The sequence below is a fragment of the Mus musculus genome, chromosome 9, assembly GCF_000001635.26.
Source record: "Mus musculus strain C57BL/6J chromosome 9, GRCm38.p6 C57BL/6J".
Lineage (NCBI taxonomy): Eukaryota > Metazoa > Chordata > Mammalia > Rodentia > Muridae > Mus > Mus musculus.
In genome coordinates, this window is record NC_000075.6 from 61,380,223 (window position 1) to 61,396,016 (window position 15,794).

At 51.0% G+C, this 15,794-nt stretch overlaps 1 protein-coding gene across 14 annotated transcripts in view; it reads left to right on the forward strand.

Moving 5' to 3' along the window:
- Tle3 (transducin-like enhancer of split 3) overlaps positions 1–15,794 on the forward strand; it is a 46,172-nt gene that overhangs the window by 7,897 nt on the left and 22,481 nt on the right. For 9 of the 14 annotated variants that reach the window (XR_003947845.1, XM_006511029.4, XM_006511028.4 and 6 more), the window contains exons 5-6: positions 12,981–13,043; positions 14,386–14,460. Coding sequence is in view for 13 of the 14 variants with exons in the window: in XM_006511029.4 (XP_006511092.1) it covers positions 12,981–13,043; positions 14,386–14,460 (138 nt within the window). In the remaining variant the exon portion in view is untranslated. Of the gene's footprint in view, positions 1–12,980; positions 13,044–14,385; positions 14,491–15,794 lie in introns of all 14 variants that reach the window. The other 5 variants (XM_006511026.4, XM_006511025.4, XM_006511027.4 and 2 more) reach the window with 1 other exon arrangement.

Sequence of the window (15,794 nt, forward strand, 5' to 3'; positions counted from 1 at the left end):
GGCCTCGTGGATCTGAGATGAACCACTTCATCTCAGAGCAGTGGAGGATGCCCCTTTGCCAAGCACACAGTGTGTAATAGGTGCTCAGTAAACACGTGAGGGTTTCCTTCTTTGGGTTGTGGGCGGGTGGGTGGCCCTACACTGCACAGAGCCCTGGGAAGGAAGTGGGGGGTTGTCATTGTGGGCTGCCTGCTGGTCTGCAGCCTCTCTCTGTGGCTGAGCATACAGTCTCCTCATCAGCAAAATGAGAGAGTTGGATCCATTCCCAAAACGGTTATTAGGGGTCTGGGATGTGCTGGGTGTGGGCCCGGGCTTGGTTACCCAGCCGAATAAGACACCATTCCCTCCACTGGGGCATCAGGCCTCTAAATAAGTAATTGCGATGCGGTGAGGTAAGCGCTAATGTGGCCGCAGCGACACTTGCTTCACTCTTCCTGGGAAAGCAGAGACGGGTCAGAGAGGATGTCCCTGGAGGAGGACTGTTACTTGAGTGGGGCCTTGCAGGGAGGGTGGGAGGGGAGTTGTTAAAGGCAGACGCCAGCAGCCAGAGCTCCTCCCAGGTGACAACAGCTCCTGGGACGGCAGTGAAGTACATTTAGGAAGCCACAGTCAGGAAGAGTGGATTGGGGGAGGGCAGGGGCCGCACTTGAGAACTGAGAAGGTGGTGATATTGTACAGCACAGCATTATCCGAAGGCCTCTCCACCCTCACAGTCACGACTCGGTGGCTCCCTCTGTCCCCATATGGCTCTCCAGGGCTGGCTCCAGTCCATCTGGCAGGGGGTGGGGGAGGGGGAGGCTCCTTGCGAATGTGTGGCCCCCCCTGTCTGCTTCCCCACCATCCTGCTCTGATTTGAACTCTATTCCCCAAAGTGGCATTGTCTCCTTTCTCATACTGGTAATTCTGTAATGACTGGGTATGACCTGCCCCTCCCCCATATTTAATTCTCATCAGCCCGGCTCTCCACTTTGCTATTAATGATAGCAGCCAGCAAAATAGCTTTCAACATGCCATTGACAGTCTGGCTTAAGAGCGCACTTGAGGCAGTGCTAGACAGCTGAAAGCACCCATAATTGTGTACCAGAGTGAGAACTGCATGCTCAAGGGTCTTGTTTTTATATGCTTAAAGGGACAATATCTTGTTTTCAACAAATGCTCTCTGAGACACATCCAAGATGCTTTCTTCCTTCCTCTTGTATTCCTCCTCTTGGCTCTTTCTCTCTCTGGCCTTTCAGAATAAAGGTTCCTCCCTACCCCCCACCTCCACCCCCAACCCCACCCCATGGCTTGGGGCTGAAAGAACTTATAGAAGAGGAGTGATCTACTCTGAGAGCAGTGGCAGAAATCCACTAGGCTCGCCCAAGGCATCATCCACTCCCAACCCAAAGGCCAGTTGGCCTTTCCCTGCTGACACCAGCACTGGAGCAGAGACAAGTGTTGGCTGGCATAGAGTTTTCAAGTCCTTTTGTTGGCTGGGCATGGTGCATGTCAGCCAGAGACTAGGGGATTCGAGCTACTGAGCTGTGGCTGAGTGCAGAGGCTGCCATGATAGGACATGGAGAATAGGTAAGCCTTGGAGCTAGACGGAGTGCCAAGTCTCCCTGTCTGGTCAGATAACAGGAGGATCACCCTTCTGCAGAGCCCTTGGGTCTAAGGAGCCTGTCTGGAAAACCAGGAGGGCGGTGTATGGGACTGGTATTCTTAACTGAAAGATTGTACCACACTTGAGGGGAGCCAGAGGAGGTCGCTGATAACTCCAGAGATTTTACTGGACAAGAGGTCCCCTTTTTCTTCACTTCATCCACCATCGGTGGCAAAGTACATACCCAAGTGCCTAGCTATGGGAAGGGGAGGAGTGAGGTCCAAGAGCCAGAGAAACCCTGTCTGTAAATGGTCCTCACTTCTCTCCATAGCCAAATTTCTCTTGGGGGAAAAAAAATGGAGCCTGGGTCCCTTCCCTTTACCCACGCACGCCTCGAGTGACAGTCTGAAGTTCTGATATTGCTATTACTACATCCTTGCATATGAACACACACACACACACACACACACACACACACACACAAACCCAGGTGATCGTGCAAATGTCAGAGACGAGAGTAACATGGCCGCTTGAGATTCCTGTAGCACTTGACTGCCAAGCAGGTGAGGCATTTTTCTCCGGAAATACTGGGGCGTTTGCTTCCAGAACCCGAGGATCAGACACCAGAAGAGCTGGGTGTGGGTGGAGGTGACCTGTGTGTGCCTGGAGGGGCTTGCCCGTCGATTCGGGTGTGGTGGGGTGGAGGTGTGGAGCCCGGGACTGAGGAACAGGAGTGTTCTGTGCTGACTGAGCCTTGCTGTCTGCCTGGCAGTGAGGTGACAACACTTCATCCTGTAGGAGACTCACTCGGACACTGCGGTCTAGGCTTCTCTTCCTGATTGCCTGCTGACCAAGGTTATGGTTGTAAAAGGGATGATGGTCAGTGACCTGTACCTTGATTTGGAGAGTCTTTTCTGTTTGTTTTCCTTGTTATCTCCTATCAAGTCAAAGGGGGGAAGTGGGGGGGAGATGCAGAAGAAGGGGGTGATAAAGCTGAGGTGTGGAGACAGGAATGAGGAAGCGCCAGGGAACACCTCTCTGTCTGGGCTGCTTGAAGCTTGCCTTACCTTGGCGTTTGGTGGTGGGGTTCCTAGGGCGTGGCCTTTGTTTATCTTGGCTTGACAACCTCTTCCAGGTTTGGGTTGGTTGCTGGTAATTCTGGGAACGACTCTGACCCTCTTTAAACTTGTTTATACTGGAAGGGACCATCTTCCCACAGATGGAGACACAAAGTCAGCCAGGGGTTCTTTCCCATCCCATGGTCCTGTCTCCAGGACTGTGCAGTCCAGCCTGGGTCAGGCGGGAAACCCATCGTGTAGCCATGTGAGTGAAAGAGAGAAGAGGGGCCAAGGTCACTACCACTGCCCAAGACCATAAAGTCTTTCTTTACTCCGGGTTTGACACTGAGGACATTGGTCAGACAGGCAGCACACATGTTGCTTCAGGAGCCAGGGAAGAGGAGGGCAGTTTAGCTTAGACCAGTGTCTTGGGGCCTTACCATTGTTTTTCCTAGCAGAGCCCCTTCTTCTGCTTTCTCTCAAGGAGGAGACCGCAGCCCAATTTAGCTTTGCCTCAGAGTAGAAGTCCTGGGGGCCAGCCTGGAGGAATTGAGCTCTTAACAGTGCTTGCCTCTGCCTGTCAGTCTTAGGGGTCTCAACATGTCACCAGCAGCTGCTGCTCTCTGCTGCCAGGGTTCTCCTGTGTGGGTTTGACACTACCTTTTATGTCATAGCCTAATGGGGGAGGGGTATCCTGTAACCTTTAGCTTTCCTCCACCCCATTCTTTCACTTGAATCTCACCCCACTTCTCAAGAGACCCCTTCTTTGCAGACACCTTAAACTCTTAAGTCAAAAACCCAGGGCCATACAGGATTAGGGAGGGTTTCTGACAACCCTGTTTTTATGTGGGTGAGAATGGAGGTGTCAGCAGATTTGGAGTTTCTCACAGAGAATCCAGGTTCTCTAGAGGGAGAGAAAGAACCAGGAGCTTGGGGGGGGTGGGGGGATGGAATTCTCTGGAAGGCTAGAGTGGTGCTTTAGAGTCTTAAAAATATGGGTGTCTGTACCTTCTGTTCCCACCAGTGTGACTCTGGACAGCTTCTTGTCCTTTGTAAGGTTTTGTGAGTGGTAGGATGGGTAATATGACCCTACCTGCTAGGGTAGCCAGAGTTTTCTAGGATTTTCACAGCTGTGGAAGTACAGCCCAACGTGGTCGACATTAGCTACGTGGACTGCTGACCAATTGAAACGCGTGGCCCTGTGGTGGCTGAAGCACTGAGCTTTAGAACTGATGCAAATCCAGTTGCACGAGGTCCTGTGTGGCCCCTGGCTTTCTAGACATTGGGGGTTTAGGAAGTGCGATGGGATTATGGGTGGGAGTGGATGCCCAGGACGTTAGCACACAGACGGCCTCACATTGGGACAGATAAGAGCCTCAAAATTTCCAAGGCCTCAGAGAGGGAGAAGGGACTCAAGAGGAGAGGAAGGGGCCGGGCTGCTTAGGTTGCTTAGGCTCTGAGCCCATCTCATTGTTAAGTAGCTACTCATTTCAGCCCTGCAGTGTCTCTGATTGGCCCAGTACCTTGAAGCAGGTGCCCCTGCTGTTGGAAGGGTTTGGATGACGTGTGTGGTTGAAAGGTGGCCCACTGGTAGGGTCAGATCAGGACCACATCTGTTTGACCTGGCCTGTATCATGATCATGAACCACTCTGGGCTTTGGTTCCAGTGCCCACAAGTCTTTATATAAAATCTTTTAAGAACTCATTTTTTTTTTAAAGTGCATGCATTGGGTCAGAATCAGCCTGCCCTGGGGCTCTTACCCACTGGTTGGTTGTCAGCAGCACTGTTGTGGTCCTGACAAATGTTTGCAGACATTGCAAACATTTGCAATGTCCTGTCCTCCAAGAACCAGAATTCGCTAGCAGTGCCTGAGGAGACCTTTGGTATAAGGGAAGACTCAGGCTCTAGACCTGGGAGATGTGGTTACCTTCGTCTTGATCTGTGGAGAGCGATCCCTCGCCCTCTCTATACCTCATCTTTGGCTTCCGAGAGGTGGGAGGTTTCCTGTCTGTCAGAGCAGTCGGTTTGCGAGTGAGGAGATGGTGAGACAAGTGCCTGAACTTGATTTCCACGGCCTGTGAAATGTCTCCACGTACTTGAGGAAAGGAGACCCGCTGACCCTCTGAATTTTAATGTAAGCAGGGGACGTGCTCCGTGCTTGTGAGAGCAAATAGAATAGGGCTCTGTTTCTCCCTACTCGGTCCGCTGTGTGCTACCTTGGTTTCTCAGTGAGCCCCTGTCCTCAAAATGTCAAAGCAGTTGGTTTCATTTGTAACCCTGACCTGGTGAGGAGACCCCCAAAATTTAATGAGCTGCCTCAGCAAGGGTAATGTGACTTTTACAGCCTGTTGAGGGGCAAGGGGAAGATTTGCATAACGCTCCAAGGGGGGGATTAGGTGGCTGGGGGTTGCCATGGCAACCCTACAGGGATGAATCGAGAATTTTTCCTCCTCACAGGAGTTGGCCAGTGGAGTCTGGGAAGGTGGGGGAGGGGACAGGGGGTTATCCAAGGGGAGGGCTGAGGAGAGGGGAGGGGGATCCCTTGGATGAGTGGGCAGCTTGGGGGAAGGTGTAATCTGAAAAACCCCCTCTGTTCTATCCATACAAGCAGGCTCTTTGAGAGCCGTCTCCCTTCGTAGGGGTTGGGAGGCAAGCAGTTTAATGTGTTTGGGAACCAAGAAATTAAAGTGAACAAATATTTAAAGATTATTGGATCTTGTTAACAGGAAGCTGGATGGGTGGAAAGTGAGAGTTAGGGAAATGAAAGTCTTAAGGAGTCTTAGAGCCCGGGAAGGGACGGGGGTGGGGTGGGGTGGGGGGAGGGGTTTGTCATCTGATTCAGTTCCGTCTTACCAAGTAGGGTGCTTCCATCCCCCTGCCCTCTGCCACCCTCCCCCCCCCCGAATTTCTAAGAGCCCTCATCGTGCAGTACCCCTCCTCCACACCTCGTCAGTGCTGCGTAAAGGCCCAGTGGGAGGACTGCCCCAGGACGGGTGCAGGCTCCTGACGGGGGTTGCAGTTTCTTCCTCCTCAACCCCTCCCACTCTCACTTTGCCTGGTGTGTAGACTTCTTAACTTACCAGAACAAGGAAGGCCCATTGCTTTCAGGAAAGTGCCTAGAAGGGTCATGTCACCACTCAGAAACCCCAGGCTCTCTTGCTGGGGTGGCCCTCGTGACTTCCTTCCTCTCTGCCCTCCTCTCTGTTCCTCCCTCTCATGGGAAGGGCACAGGGCCTGATGCAGGAGGTGTCTGTTGCTCCCAGGCCAGCTTTGCCGTTCTTGCCCTGTAAGACAGAGATCTTAGGGGTCATGCGGAGACACAGGTGCTTCCCTGTACTCAGTCTTCCTAGCAGAAAGGCTCCAGCAGGCTTTCTCGGAGGGCGTAAATATTTAATGGTGTTGTAGTTATATATAATTTGATCAATATGTCAGTGTTAAGAGGTCCTTTAAGGAGGCCCATCCTATCACTAAGCAATCTGTGATGTAAGCCAGCACCCCCTCCCTTCCCTCTGCCCCCACAAGCAGCAAGCATCATCTCCCAGGCTGCTAAATGGGTCATTTATCCCTTTCTTAGTCCTCAGCGGGGGTTTGTAGCATGGAGGGAATGGGGCCTGGGAACACCACCCTGGCTTTTGTTCCTTCCTTGTTGCTCCCTCTCCCCTGATTTTCTTTCCTTTGTTGATAGATACCACCTGTCTTAACCCAAGGAGAAACTGCCTGGCCAAGGGCGCCATCTTATTCAGTAATTGAGGGGCTATCAATTTAGAATTGCCCAGGAAATAACAAGGGATATGTCAAGTCAAGATTGCCCAGACATTCTGGAATCTTCTAATACTTGCTTGCTGGGTTGTTATGGAGCCCTAGTTCTGGGAAGGTAAAGGCCAGAGCCGCTTCCGTCTACACATAGCTACTGGCCCCAAACTCTTCTCTTTTTAATTCACGATGAAGCAGGTTTGCTTTAGTTACCCCAAGAACTAAGTAGGTAAAACCTGATTGAAATTGGGGGTGGGAGGCTGTGATCCCACAGCTGATTTGATATCTCACAGGAGTCTAGAGAATTAACTGGATATGGAGAGACAGGAGTCTGACACTCCTGAGATCACAGCGGTAGGCTAGACTGAGCTGGGTTGGGCGTCATTGGTTCTGTGTGGCTTTGATGTGTACCTCACACTGCAGGTAGGCAGCTGTCTGTCCCTTGTCTTTCTCACATCTATCTGGAAATGGGTCTCTAGACTCATTTGATGACTGTCCGTGACACTGCCCTGATCCTCACAGAAGAAACCCTTATTTTAGAGCTGTAACCTGGAACTTGGGTGTGCTGGGCAGGCAGACATGCTGCTGCTAGTTTAGGTGAAGGAATGTTTCTCTGTGCACTGAGAGATCTGTACATACAGTAGGTACTTTGAGATACATCGTTACTGCTTGTATCAGCTGATGTCCTGTTGCTGCCACAAAACACCTGGCCAAAGCAACTTAGGGGGGGGGGGATGGGGATGTTTCATTTGGTAAGATGCCTGCACTGCCAACATGAGGACCTGAATTTGGATTCTAGTCTGCTGAAATGCATCTGGACTCTTGTTAGCAGAGATGGACAGAGGCAGGCTGACCAACCGCCTGCTGTTCACTGGCCAGCCAGCCCAGCCAAATTGATGAGGTCAGAGTTCAGTGAGAGACCCTGTCTCAAAAGAAGGTGTGAATGATCAAGGAAAGACACCTCTGAGTTGACCTCTGGCCTACATGTGCACACGGCACATGGACACAAGCCTACACACAAAACCTGCATATCCCATACACACTTTACATAAAGCAAGTTAAGAAAGGAGAGCACTTTCTACTTTTCATGTGTAGGTTAGGGCCCAGCTCGTGGGATAGCATGTCTACATATAGGGTAACTCAGTCTTTCTACCACCTCAGCCCCACCCAGAGAGTCTTACTGGCATGCCCTGAGGTTTGTCTCCTGTCAGGTTGATAATTCTGGCCACCATGTTTCTCTTGCCTGAGGCTCTAGGACAGTTGTATGCAGTCTAGGTATTGGGCAGATTGAATGGCTCGTGGAAAGATTGGACTTCAGGACCCAGCCCCTAGGGAGCACCACAGGCTTGCCCACTGTCCCATCGCTCATCCAGCTGTCAGGGTGTGTCTTGGTACCCATGTAGGCATGTCTGTGGTTCTCTGTTTTGCAGAGCTGGGTGAGGAAGTGGGGAATTGGAGGTCACATAGCAAGTCAGGCTGTTCAGACGTGTGTGGCCGTCTAAAGTCTGAATTTGGCCCCTGAGACCAAAATGAGCTGCCCGGTGTGCCCCTTCCCTTTTCCAGGGAATGGGAAAGAAAGCCTGGAGATGAGAAGTGTCTTGCTTAAACTCGGCGGAGACATCTGGGAGAAGGAGCTGGCTCATTTCTTCTGTCTTTAGAGCTTCGAGTGCTCTTTAACGGGGCTGGTTTCTTCCCCGCCTCCCTTTTGGTCTTGCTGAGGTTAAAATGAAATGCGCTCTCTCATCGTCCCCAGGCACAGGCGACCAGGCAGTTTAAAGCTAACTAGCGGTGAGATGGTCTAGTGGAGTGACTGTCAGAGACACTGTGTACTGTGTCAAGCATGGTCAGCTAAAGGAGGCAGATAGGCCAAAGACTGACTGGGTGATGAAGGGCCTGCAGCAGCCACTGGTTGCTGGGGGTGAGGGCTAAGGCTTGCCGCCATCCTCTCCCTTAACCTCAGGGTCAGGGATAGTCTGAAGCTGGAGCAGATCGCTCGTACAGGCAGATGCGCCATTTCAGGGCATTCACAAACCCTCAGCCTTTGGCCTGATGTTGGGAGATCTTGCTTTAATGAGGAGAGGGACGTGGGACCGGAGCTCTGACAACACAGGGAACAGAGTGCTCTTTGGGAAATGTGTCCCCCCCCCCCCATTTTGTCTTCTGTCATTTATTTGCCTAACAATCTCAGCAGACGTTCCTCCCAACACCCAGTTGGTATCACAGATACTGAATGTGTCAGGACTCCGGCCCTTCCCAGAAATCAGTAGCCTGGAACAGCAGTGTCTTTCTACCAGCAACACTGCCACCCTTGAACTGTACTTAAAAAGCACTTTGAAAGGCCAAAGCAGCCTCCCCAGACACCTTTCCCCAGGATGTTCAAAGGAAGCCATCCTCCCCTCCCACCACCTCTCAGGTAGACCTGAAGGCCAGGGTTACCTGCAGAGAACTGCTCCTTGTGTCCTCAGGAGGCGGGGAGGATGGGAGCCAGGCTTGCTTAACCCTGGCTGCCACACTGGCAATGCATCGTGCCTGAGCGCCTGGAGTTTCCTAGTGCACGCATTAGCTCTAGTGTGGTGTGTGACCTGTCTTAATTGTTGAAATCACGCATCTAGATTCTTGTCCCCCCTCCCCCCCTCCCTTTCTTTTTTGGAGCGGGTGCTGAGAGGTTGTTTGAGTTGGATCAAATGCTGTTTGGACAGCTGTTGCAATCAGAAATGCTGTCAATCATTAGCCTCGACGGTCGATTTTCTTTCAAAATCATTTCTCTGAGCCGTCTCAACCTACTGAAGTTTGGCTTCCTGGCCGGAAGTTATTTAGTGGAGTCGCTTAATGGGTGGGTGTCAGTTTCCCTGTGTGGAAGATAGACTGTTCGTAGGCGCCTTCCTGCAGGCTGTGAGGGCTAACACACAGAGCGCTGGTGGCAGCGGGCAAGGTGGATGTTTCTCTGTTACTCTTTAAAAGCCTTTATGTCTGGGTAGCTGGTTCCCCTTCCTCATGTAACACAGTGGTTCTCAACCTTCCTAACGCTACTGCCCTTTAATACAGTTCCTCATATTGTGGTGAGCCCCAACCATAAACTTATTTTCATTGCTACTTTATAACTGGAATTTATTACTGTTAAGAATTGTAATATAAGCCAGGCTGTGGTGGCTCATGCCTTTAACCCCAGAAACCCTGCTCGAGAGGCAGAGGCAGGCAGATCTCTGTGAGTTCAAGGACAGCCAGGGCTATATAGAGAAACCCTGTCTTGACAACAGAAAAACCAAAACCAACCAAACAAACATAATGAAAATACCTGCTATGTTCCCCCAAAGGGGTAGCAACCTACAGAGTGAGAACCACTGCTCTAATACAACCCCCAAGAGATTGTCTGGTAAGTAATTTTCCCATTCATCTCTGGACTCAGTGGAGTACACAGCAGCCTGTGCACAAAGATGGGAACGGCTCAGTCCGTGCTGTGTAGACAGGAGAGTAAGAGAGATGTAGTTACAACTCCTGCCAGGAGGGAGGGCAGGTAACAGAAACAAAGGCCAGCCCAAGCAAGCCCCGAGACAGTGAAGTCCGCTGGTTATAGAAGTTCTCCAGATGTAGTGTGCAATCCCCCGCCTCCCAAGTGCCCTTGGTGACCTGTCAGAATCCTTTCTGCCAGGCAGGCCTCTCTGTCATGCTTGAGCCCAGATGTCATTACCATGGACTTCTAGAATGTTCTTCCTGGGAGTTGTTCTGACAGTTCCTGTGCTCAGTAGCTCTTTGTGGTGCTGGAAGGTGGATTAAGTAGGGAGTGACGGCTTCTCCGAGGTACCAGGCCTTGACCCGAACATGGCTACAAAATCAAAGAGAATCCCTTTTCTTAGTGATAGAGGATGCTGGGCTCCGGTAAGGTGGGAGAAGTTTCCTGTAGGAAACCAGTAGTCACAAGCTTCCTATAGGTCGGTGAAGTAGAACACAGTGCCTTTTAATTTTCTCTAACCACCAAGACCCTGACCCTCGGCCTGATTAGTAGAGGATGTAGGCTCTGTCTGAAACCCTTGAGAGCTGTAGTAGGTCAACTGGCTGGCAGGGATCAGAGTCTGCCTTCTCCTTCCTGGCTGTATGTGTGGGGAATTGATAGGGCAAGGAGAGATCCAGTGAGCTGGCTTGTGCTTGCCCTGCCTTGGCATAGACATTCACCCTGTTTAAAGGGCCTAAGCCATTGTCCATCCCCACCTCCCTTCCAGCTGACTGTCAACACTTTCCCAGCACAGCCCTTTCCACAGATGTTATCCACATAGGGAATCGTGGCCATACGTACTGCAACATGGAGTCTACATATACATGCACACAAACACAGTGGCGCCGAGGAGATGGCTCAGTCACTAACACCCTTGCTGTGTAAGCATGGGGACCTGAGTCTAGAATTCCAGTGCCTATGCAAAAGCCCGGCGTGTCCATGGGAACCTACGACCCAGGACTGGGGCTCGCAGAGTCAGGAGGATCCTAGGAGCTCATTGGCTTCTCAGTCTAGCTGAACCAGTGAGCTCCAGATTTACTAGCAGACTCTCTCTGTAAATAAGATGGAAGGTAAAAGAGGAAGGCACCAGATGTCAGCCTCTGGTCTCCACGTACACATGCACATATATGTGCGCACAGGCAGCATACGGGCACCACACAGGCAAGAGAAAGAATGAATACTAGCAGTGTTATTCTTTGGCTAGATATTTATTGAGCACGTAGTGTTTTCCAGTCATTGCTACTCTGATTGTTTGAGGCAAGAGAAGCCTGGGCCAGGGGTGCTTCCTCAGCACCTGGGCTGATGATCCAGCCTTGGTGTTTTGCCCTTTATAGGTCCTGTTCTTAGCCATGCGTTCTCTGCCAGTTCCTAGTGAGATGCAGGCAGGCTCGGTGATTTCAGAGATCTGGTGGAGTACAGCTCTCATCCCTGTGTTCCCTCTTCTTTATTCATTGTTTGAACAAGTGAGAGGGGTCCTTGTTTTGGGGGGTACACTTACTTCTTCCTGTTTACCTAGGCTAACTTAGACTATACAAAGTGATCCTCTAAGAGCCCTTACTTAGAGCAAGAATGGCCGACATCCCTGAAAAAGGCCAGAGTCTCTGTGGTTAAGAGTCTTGCAATATATAGAACAGCCCAGCGGAACAAACAATTTGTGACCAGTGAGGTTGAGAAACCTTGGTGTGTGTCATCTTTGTTGTTGTCTGCCACCATTGTGCAAATGTGGGCCCCACCAGCTCTTAGCTGGAATGTTACCTGCCCTACTCTCAGAGAGCTTTGAGATTGGAGACCATGCTGATGCAGATGGTCTGGAGTCTGAGGAGCAGTCCCTCACAGTAAAGAATTGTTTTGCTACGAAAGCCTGGAGAGGTGCCTGCTGGGTAACACTGGGCCTGTTTCTGAGGAGACCCAGCTGTTCCCTCATGGCCCTGACCTACCCAAGAATTTACCCTGTACTGGGCAGGTACTCTGGGTTGCATCATTTGGCCCCACAGGATACAGGGCTGCTTAAGCCCATCAGGCTCCCGTCAGGGCCTGTTCTCTCCATAAAACCAGAGACATTCTCTTTAATGCCCAGTGGCCTCCAGACTCTTACACTGGCCCCAGGAATTCCCCAAGGCCAGAGTGTGCTGGTGAGACTTCAGAGGGCATTGTTTTTATCTGAGGCACACTAGATTTCGCATGCAGAGTCATCTGACATGCAGATGATCACAGGTTTTTAAAAGGCTGTTGTCATGGTTTTGTCAGAAAGATTGCCTAGCTGATGAAAGCTTTGAAGGCTGCTCTGAGACCTTCGTCCTGGCTGCTCAGGGTTCAGACAAGATAAGAAAGCCAATTCCAAGAGTTGTCTGTCTGCGTCCCAGTCTTTCCTGCTGGGCTCAGTTAACCATTTAGCAGCACTCTTGATCTGTGATCTGAGTCACGCGTGGTCCCACTGGAAATTCTTGGTATTTTAAACATGGGCTTTACTGGGAAGCTGGGGCGGGCAGAGAAGCCGTCTGATGCTTTGTGACCGCTTGTATGAGGATGCAGGAAGGGGCTGGAGAGATGGCTCAGTGGTTAAAAGGGTGTAGGAAACCTTTGGGTTCCATTCTTAGACTAGACCCTAAGGATCGAACACTCACCATACTGCAGGGGTTAGAAGCAACCGTCAAAGTAGAGGACGAGGGCCACATGCCACTGCATATGAGGCTGGCCCTGGGAGAGCCCTTCCTTCTTGGTGCCCTGGGCTCTCTTGCCTTTGACCTCTAGTTTGGAGCATTAGTGGGCAGCGCAGTTCTCTCAGCACTGGATTTGTTTGTCACGGGTTTTCTGGACTGTGGAGAGGTCTTTGTTTTGATATAGTAGGGATTCTTTCTAGAGGATGCGAGCCATTGACCCGAGTCCCCTGTGAAATGGGAGCTTTCTAACACATGGTCACTGGAGCCCATGTGTAAGGGGCTGCAGTGTGTGTGTGTGTGTGTGTGTGTGTGTGTGTGTGTGTGTGTGAGAGAGAGAGAGAGAGAGAGAGAGAGAGAGAGAGAGAGAGAGAATGTCTGTCTTTCTGTCTGTCTCAGTGTTTCAGTGACTTGACTTGTGGTCTCTTTTCCTTTGCAGACAGAGATTGCGAAGAGACTGAACACAATCCTAGCCCAGATCATGCCTTTTTTGTCACAGGAGGTAAGGCCTTCGTCTCTTTCCTCTTCTGCCTAGGGCAGCCCAGTGTGGCTGTTTCCTGGGGCCCAAGCCCCGCCCTAGCTACTGTACTGATCTAGCCGGTAGGATTCACAGGCCTTCTCTGCTGACCTGGGGGCAGGGATCTCATCACCGGGACCACATGCTCCTTTTCCAGTAGGAGAATGGTTCTCTGCCACACCTGAGGAGGGAGGCTGAGCCCTGTGACCAGTGTCCTTCATACACTTCACCACGGGCCTCAGCTTTCCAGGGTACACTCCTATACCTAGTTCAAGTAAGGCTGGTTGGTTGGTGCCAAAGGTCAGACCCTGTGTGGGGTGCTGTTCCCCAGGTGCTAAGTGCCCTCGAAAGTCTCGTCACTTTCTAAGTACCCCTTGGGAGACAGCCCCCTTACCCTCCAAGTGGAGGCAAGGGCTGGACTCAGGAGCGTTTTGAGGAAGGTATCTCCAAAGAGGTGCCAGAGGCGATGTGCAGACCTCTGGCCCCCATTTCTATCCTGTCTGATCTCACTCCAGCAGGGCCAGGGCCTACCCTACATTTATCCCCTAAGGTGGCTCGGATCATATCAGCTCCCTGCTGGAGTTCTGGATCTGAGATAGCAACCCAGGACTGACTAAATACATCTGAGAATTAGATATGGCTCATGCTATTTGTTAGCTTCTGGGAGTGTATAAAACTTAACTTTTAATAACAGACTTTAGTTTTTCAAGGGCAATTTTAGGTTCGTTAGGCAAGCTTGAGTGGAAAGTACAAAGTTTCCCCATGGCCTCTCCACACCGGGCTGGAGTGACTGTTAACCAACGCTCATTGTGTTCGAAGACTGAGGCTGTGTTAGGATTTCTTTGGTCGCTCTCACTTTCTAGTTAGACACTTAGCTCTCTCTTCTGGTAGCCATAGATGCATGTTTCTGCTCAGCCCTTTAAATCTAAAGCCCACATGTTCTGTTTAATTCACCCTAGCCACCATAGCTTCCTGTCCTGAAACATGGTGTCTGTCCTATGTGATTACCATAATGCCCAGAAAAGAACCACTCCAGTATGTAATGCCCGACTAGGTTCTTAGTGCACAGAGCTAAGGTTTTCCTGAATGTGGAGTTGAGGAGGTCACGGGCCAGTCTTGGGAACTCATCTCTGCCTTCCTTAGAAAGTAGTACTTGCTCGTTTAAAGACTGATAGAGAGTGTGGCATCACTAAACACCCACATCCCTAAGTCCTGGGCCTGTTGAGCAGGCCTCTTTCTATTTTCTCTGGGGAAGGGTCCTGAGAGACTCCTGGTGCCCCGTGATGGACAGTATTGAGGACCTTGATCATGCTTCATTTCCCAACAGCATCAGCAGCAAGTGGCGCAGGCTGTGGAACGCGCCAAGCAGGTCACCATGACGGAGTTGAACGCCATCATCGGGGTACGTGGACTCCCCAATCTGCCTCTCACCGTGTGTATAGCCCTTTTATTCCTCTCATTTACCATGACCAGAGATGAACTCTGACCTTAGGCGCTCTCAAAGAATGGCAGCCCCGGGGCCCATGGCATCCCTAGGCAACCGAGGGCTTAGATTCACCACATTGTCTCCTGGTCCCAAACTAAAGAAATACTAGACACACCTTGAGTCCACCTGTAACTTTATTAGCTTCCATATCCCCAGCATAAGGTACTGACCAGTTCCTGGCTGGTGCCCCCTCTCCTCCCTTTCCCACTCTGGCTGCCCTTCTTTGGCCTCCTGGGGTCAGAACCATCTCTGCTGTTTATTGATGTGCACCGTGCTGTACAGTTTTGGGGTTGGGGTCTTGCTGTTCCATGTGCTGGGCTGCATGGCTGAGCACCCACACACATCCTTCAGAGTTTCAGCTGTGTACCTGGATGGAACCTTCTAGAAGCCCCACCTCATCCCCCAACAAGGGAGTACTCATCCTGCAGTGCTCTGTAGGGCCCTCAGTGAAGAGAAAGGAGAGGGTGGGGCAGTTCATCTTTCTAAGCCTTCCGGCTGTGGGCGTGGCCTCCGGATTGTCCTCAGAGTGTGTGGTCACTGAGTTCTTCAGTAAAGGCAGTTCAGAGGGTTCCTTCTAGTGTTAGTATCTGTGGGAGCTCCTGGAGACTGGAGGGCTTAAGCCTCCATTGATTCTTGGTGTTGAGGGTAGAGTAAACCCAGCCTGTGTGGGGGAAGGGCAAGAAGCTTGGTGCTGGGAGGCAGCACTCTGGGGAGAGAAACCCTGATATTCTAAAGCTTGAAGTATCTCCGGTGATCATCCAGCTCAGGGTTCTCTTTAGGAAATATTTTTTTTAATTTGCTTTCTGAAAATTTTGTCATACATACAGTGTAGTTTGATCCTATCCACCCCTACACCCACTACCCCCTTCTGAAAGAGTATTGTTTTACATTTCTTTTATTGAACTTATGTGTGGTCATATGTGTTACAGAGCACATGTATGTGCTGGAAAAGGATGATACATATGAGCCGTTCTCTCCTCCCACCACGCCGGACCCCATAATCAAACTCAAAATGTCAAGCTTGGCGGGAAGTATTTTCACGTTCTGACCCACCTCAGTGCCCTCCCCGCCCCATTGTCCACTTTTATTCTCTGCTTCTTCTGGGTCCCTTCTTCCCCCAAGTCTCCCTTTCACTGAGTTTATTTAGGGTTTCTTGAGAACAGGGGTGGGACATGTGTGGGACATTTATTGGAACAAAGAGCCTGACACTGTTGAAACTTGGGGGTCAGATAATTCTTTGTTGCCGTGTA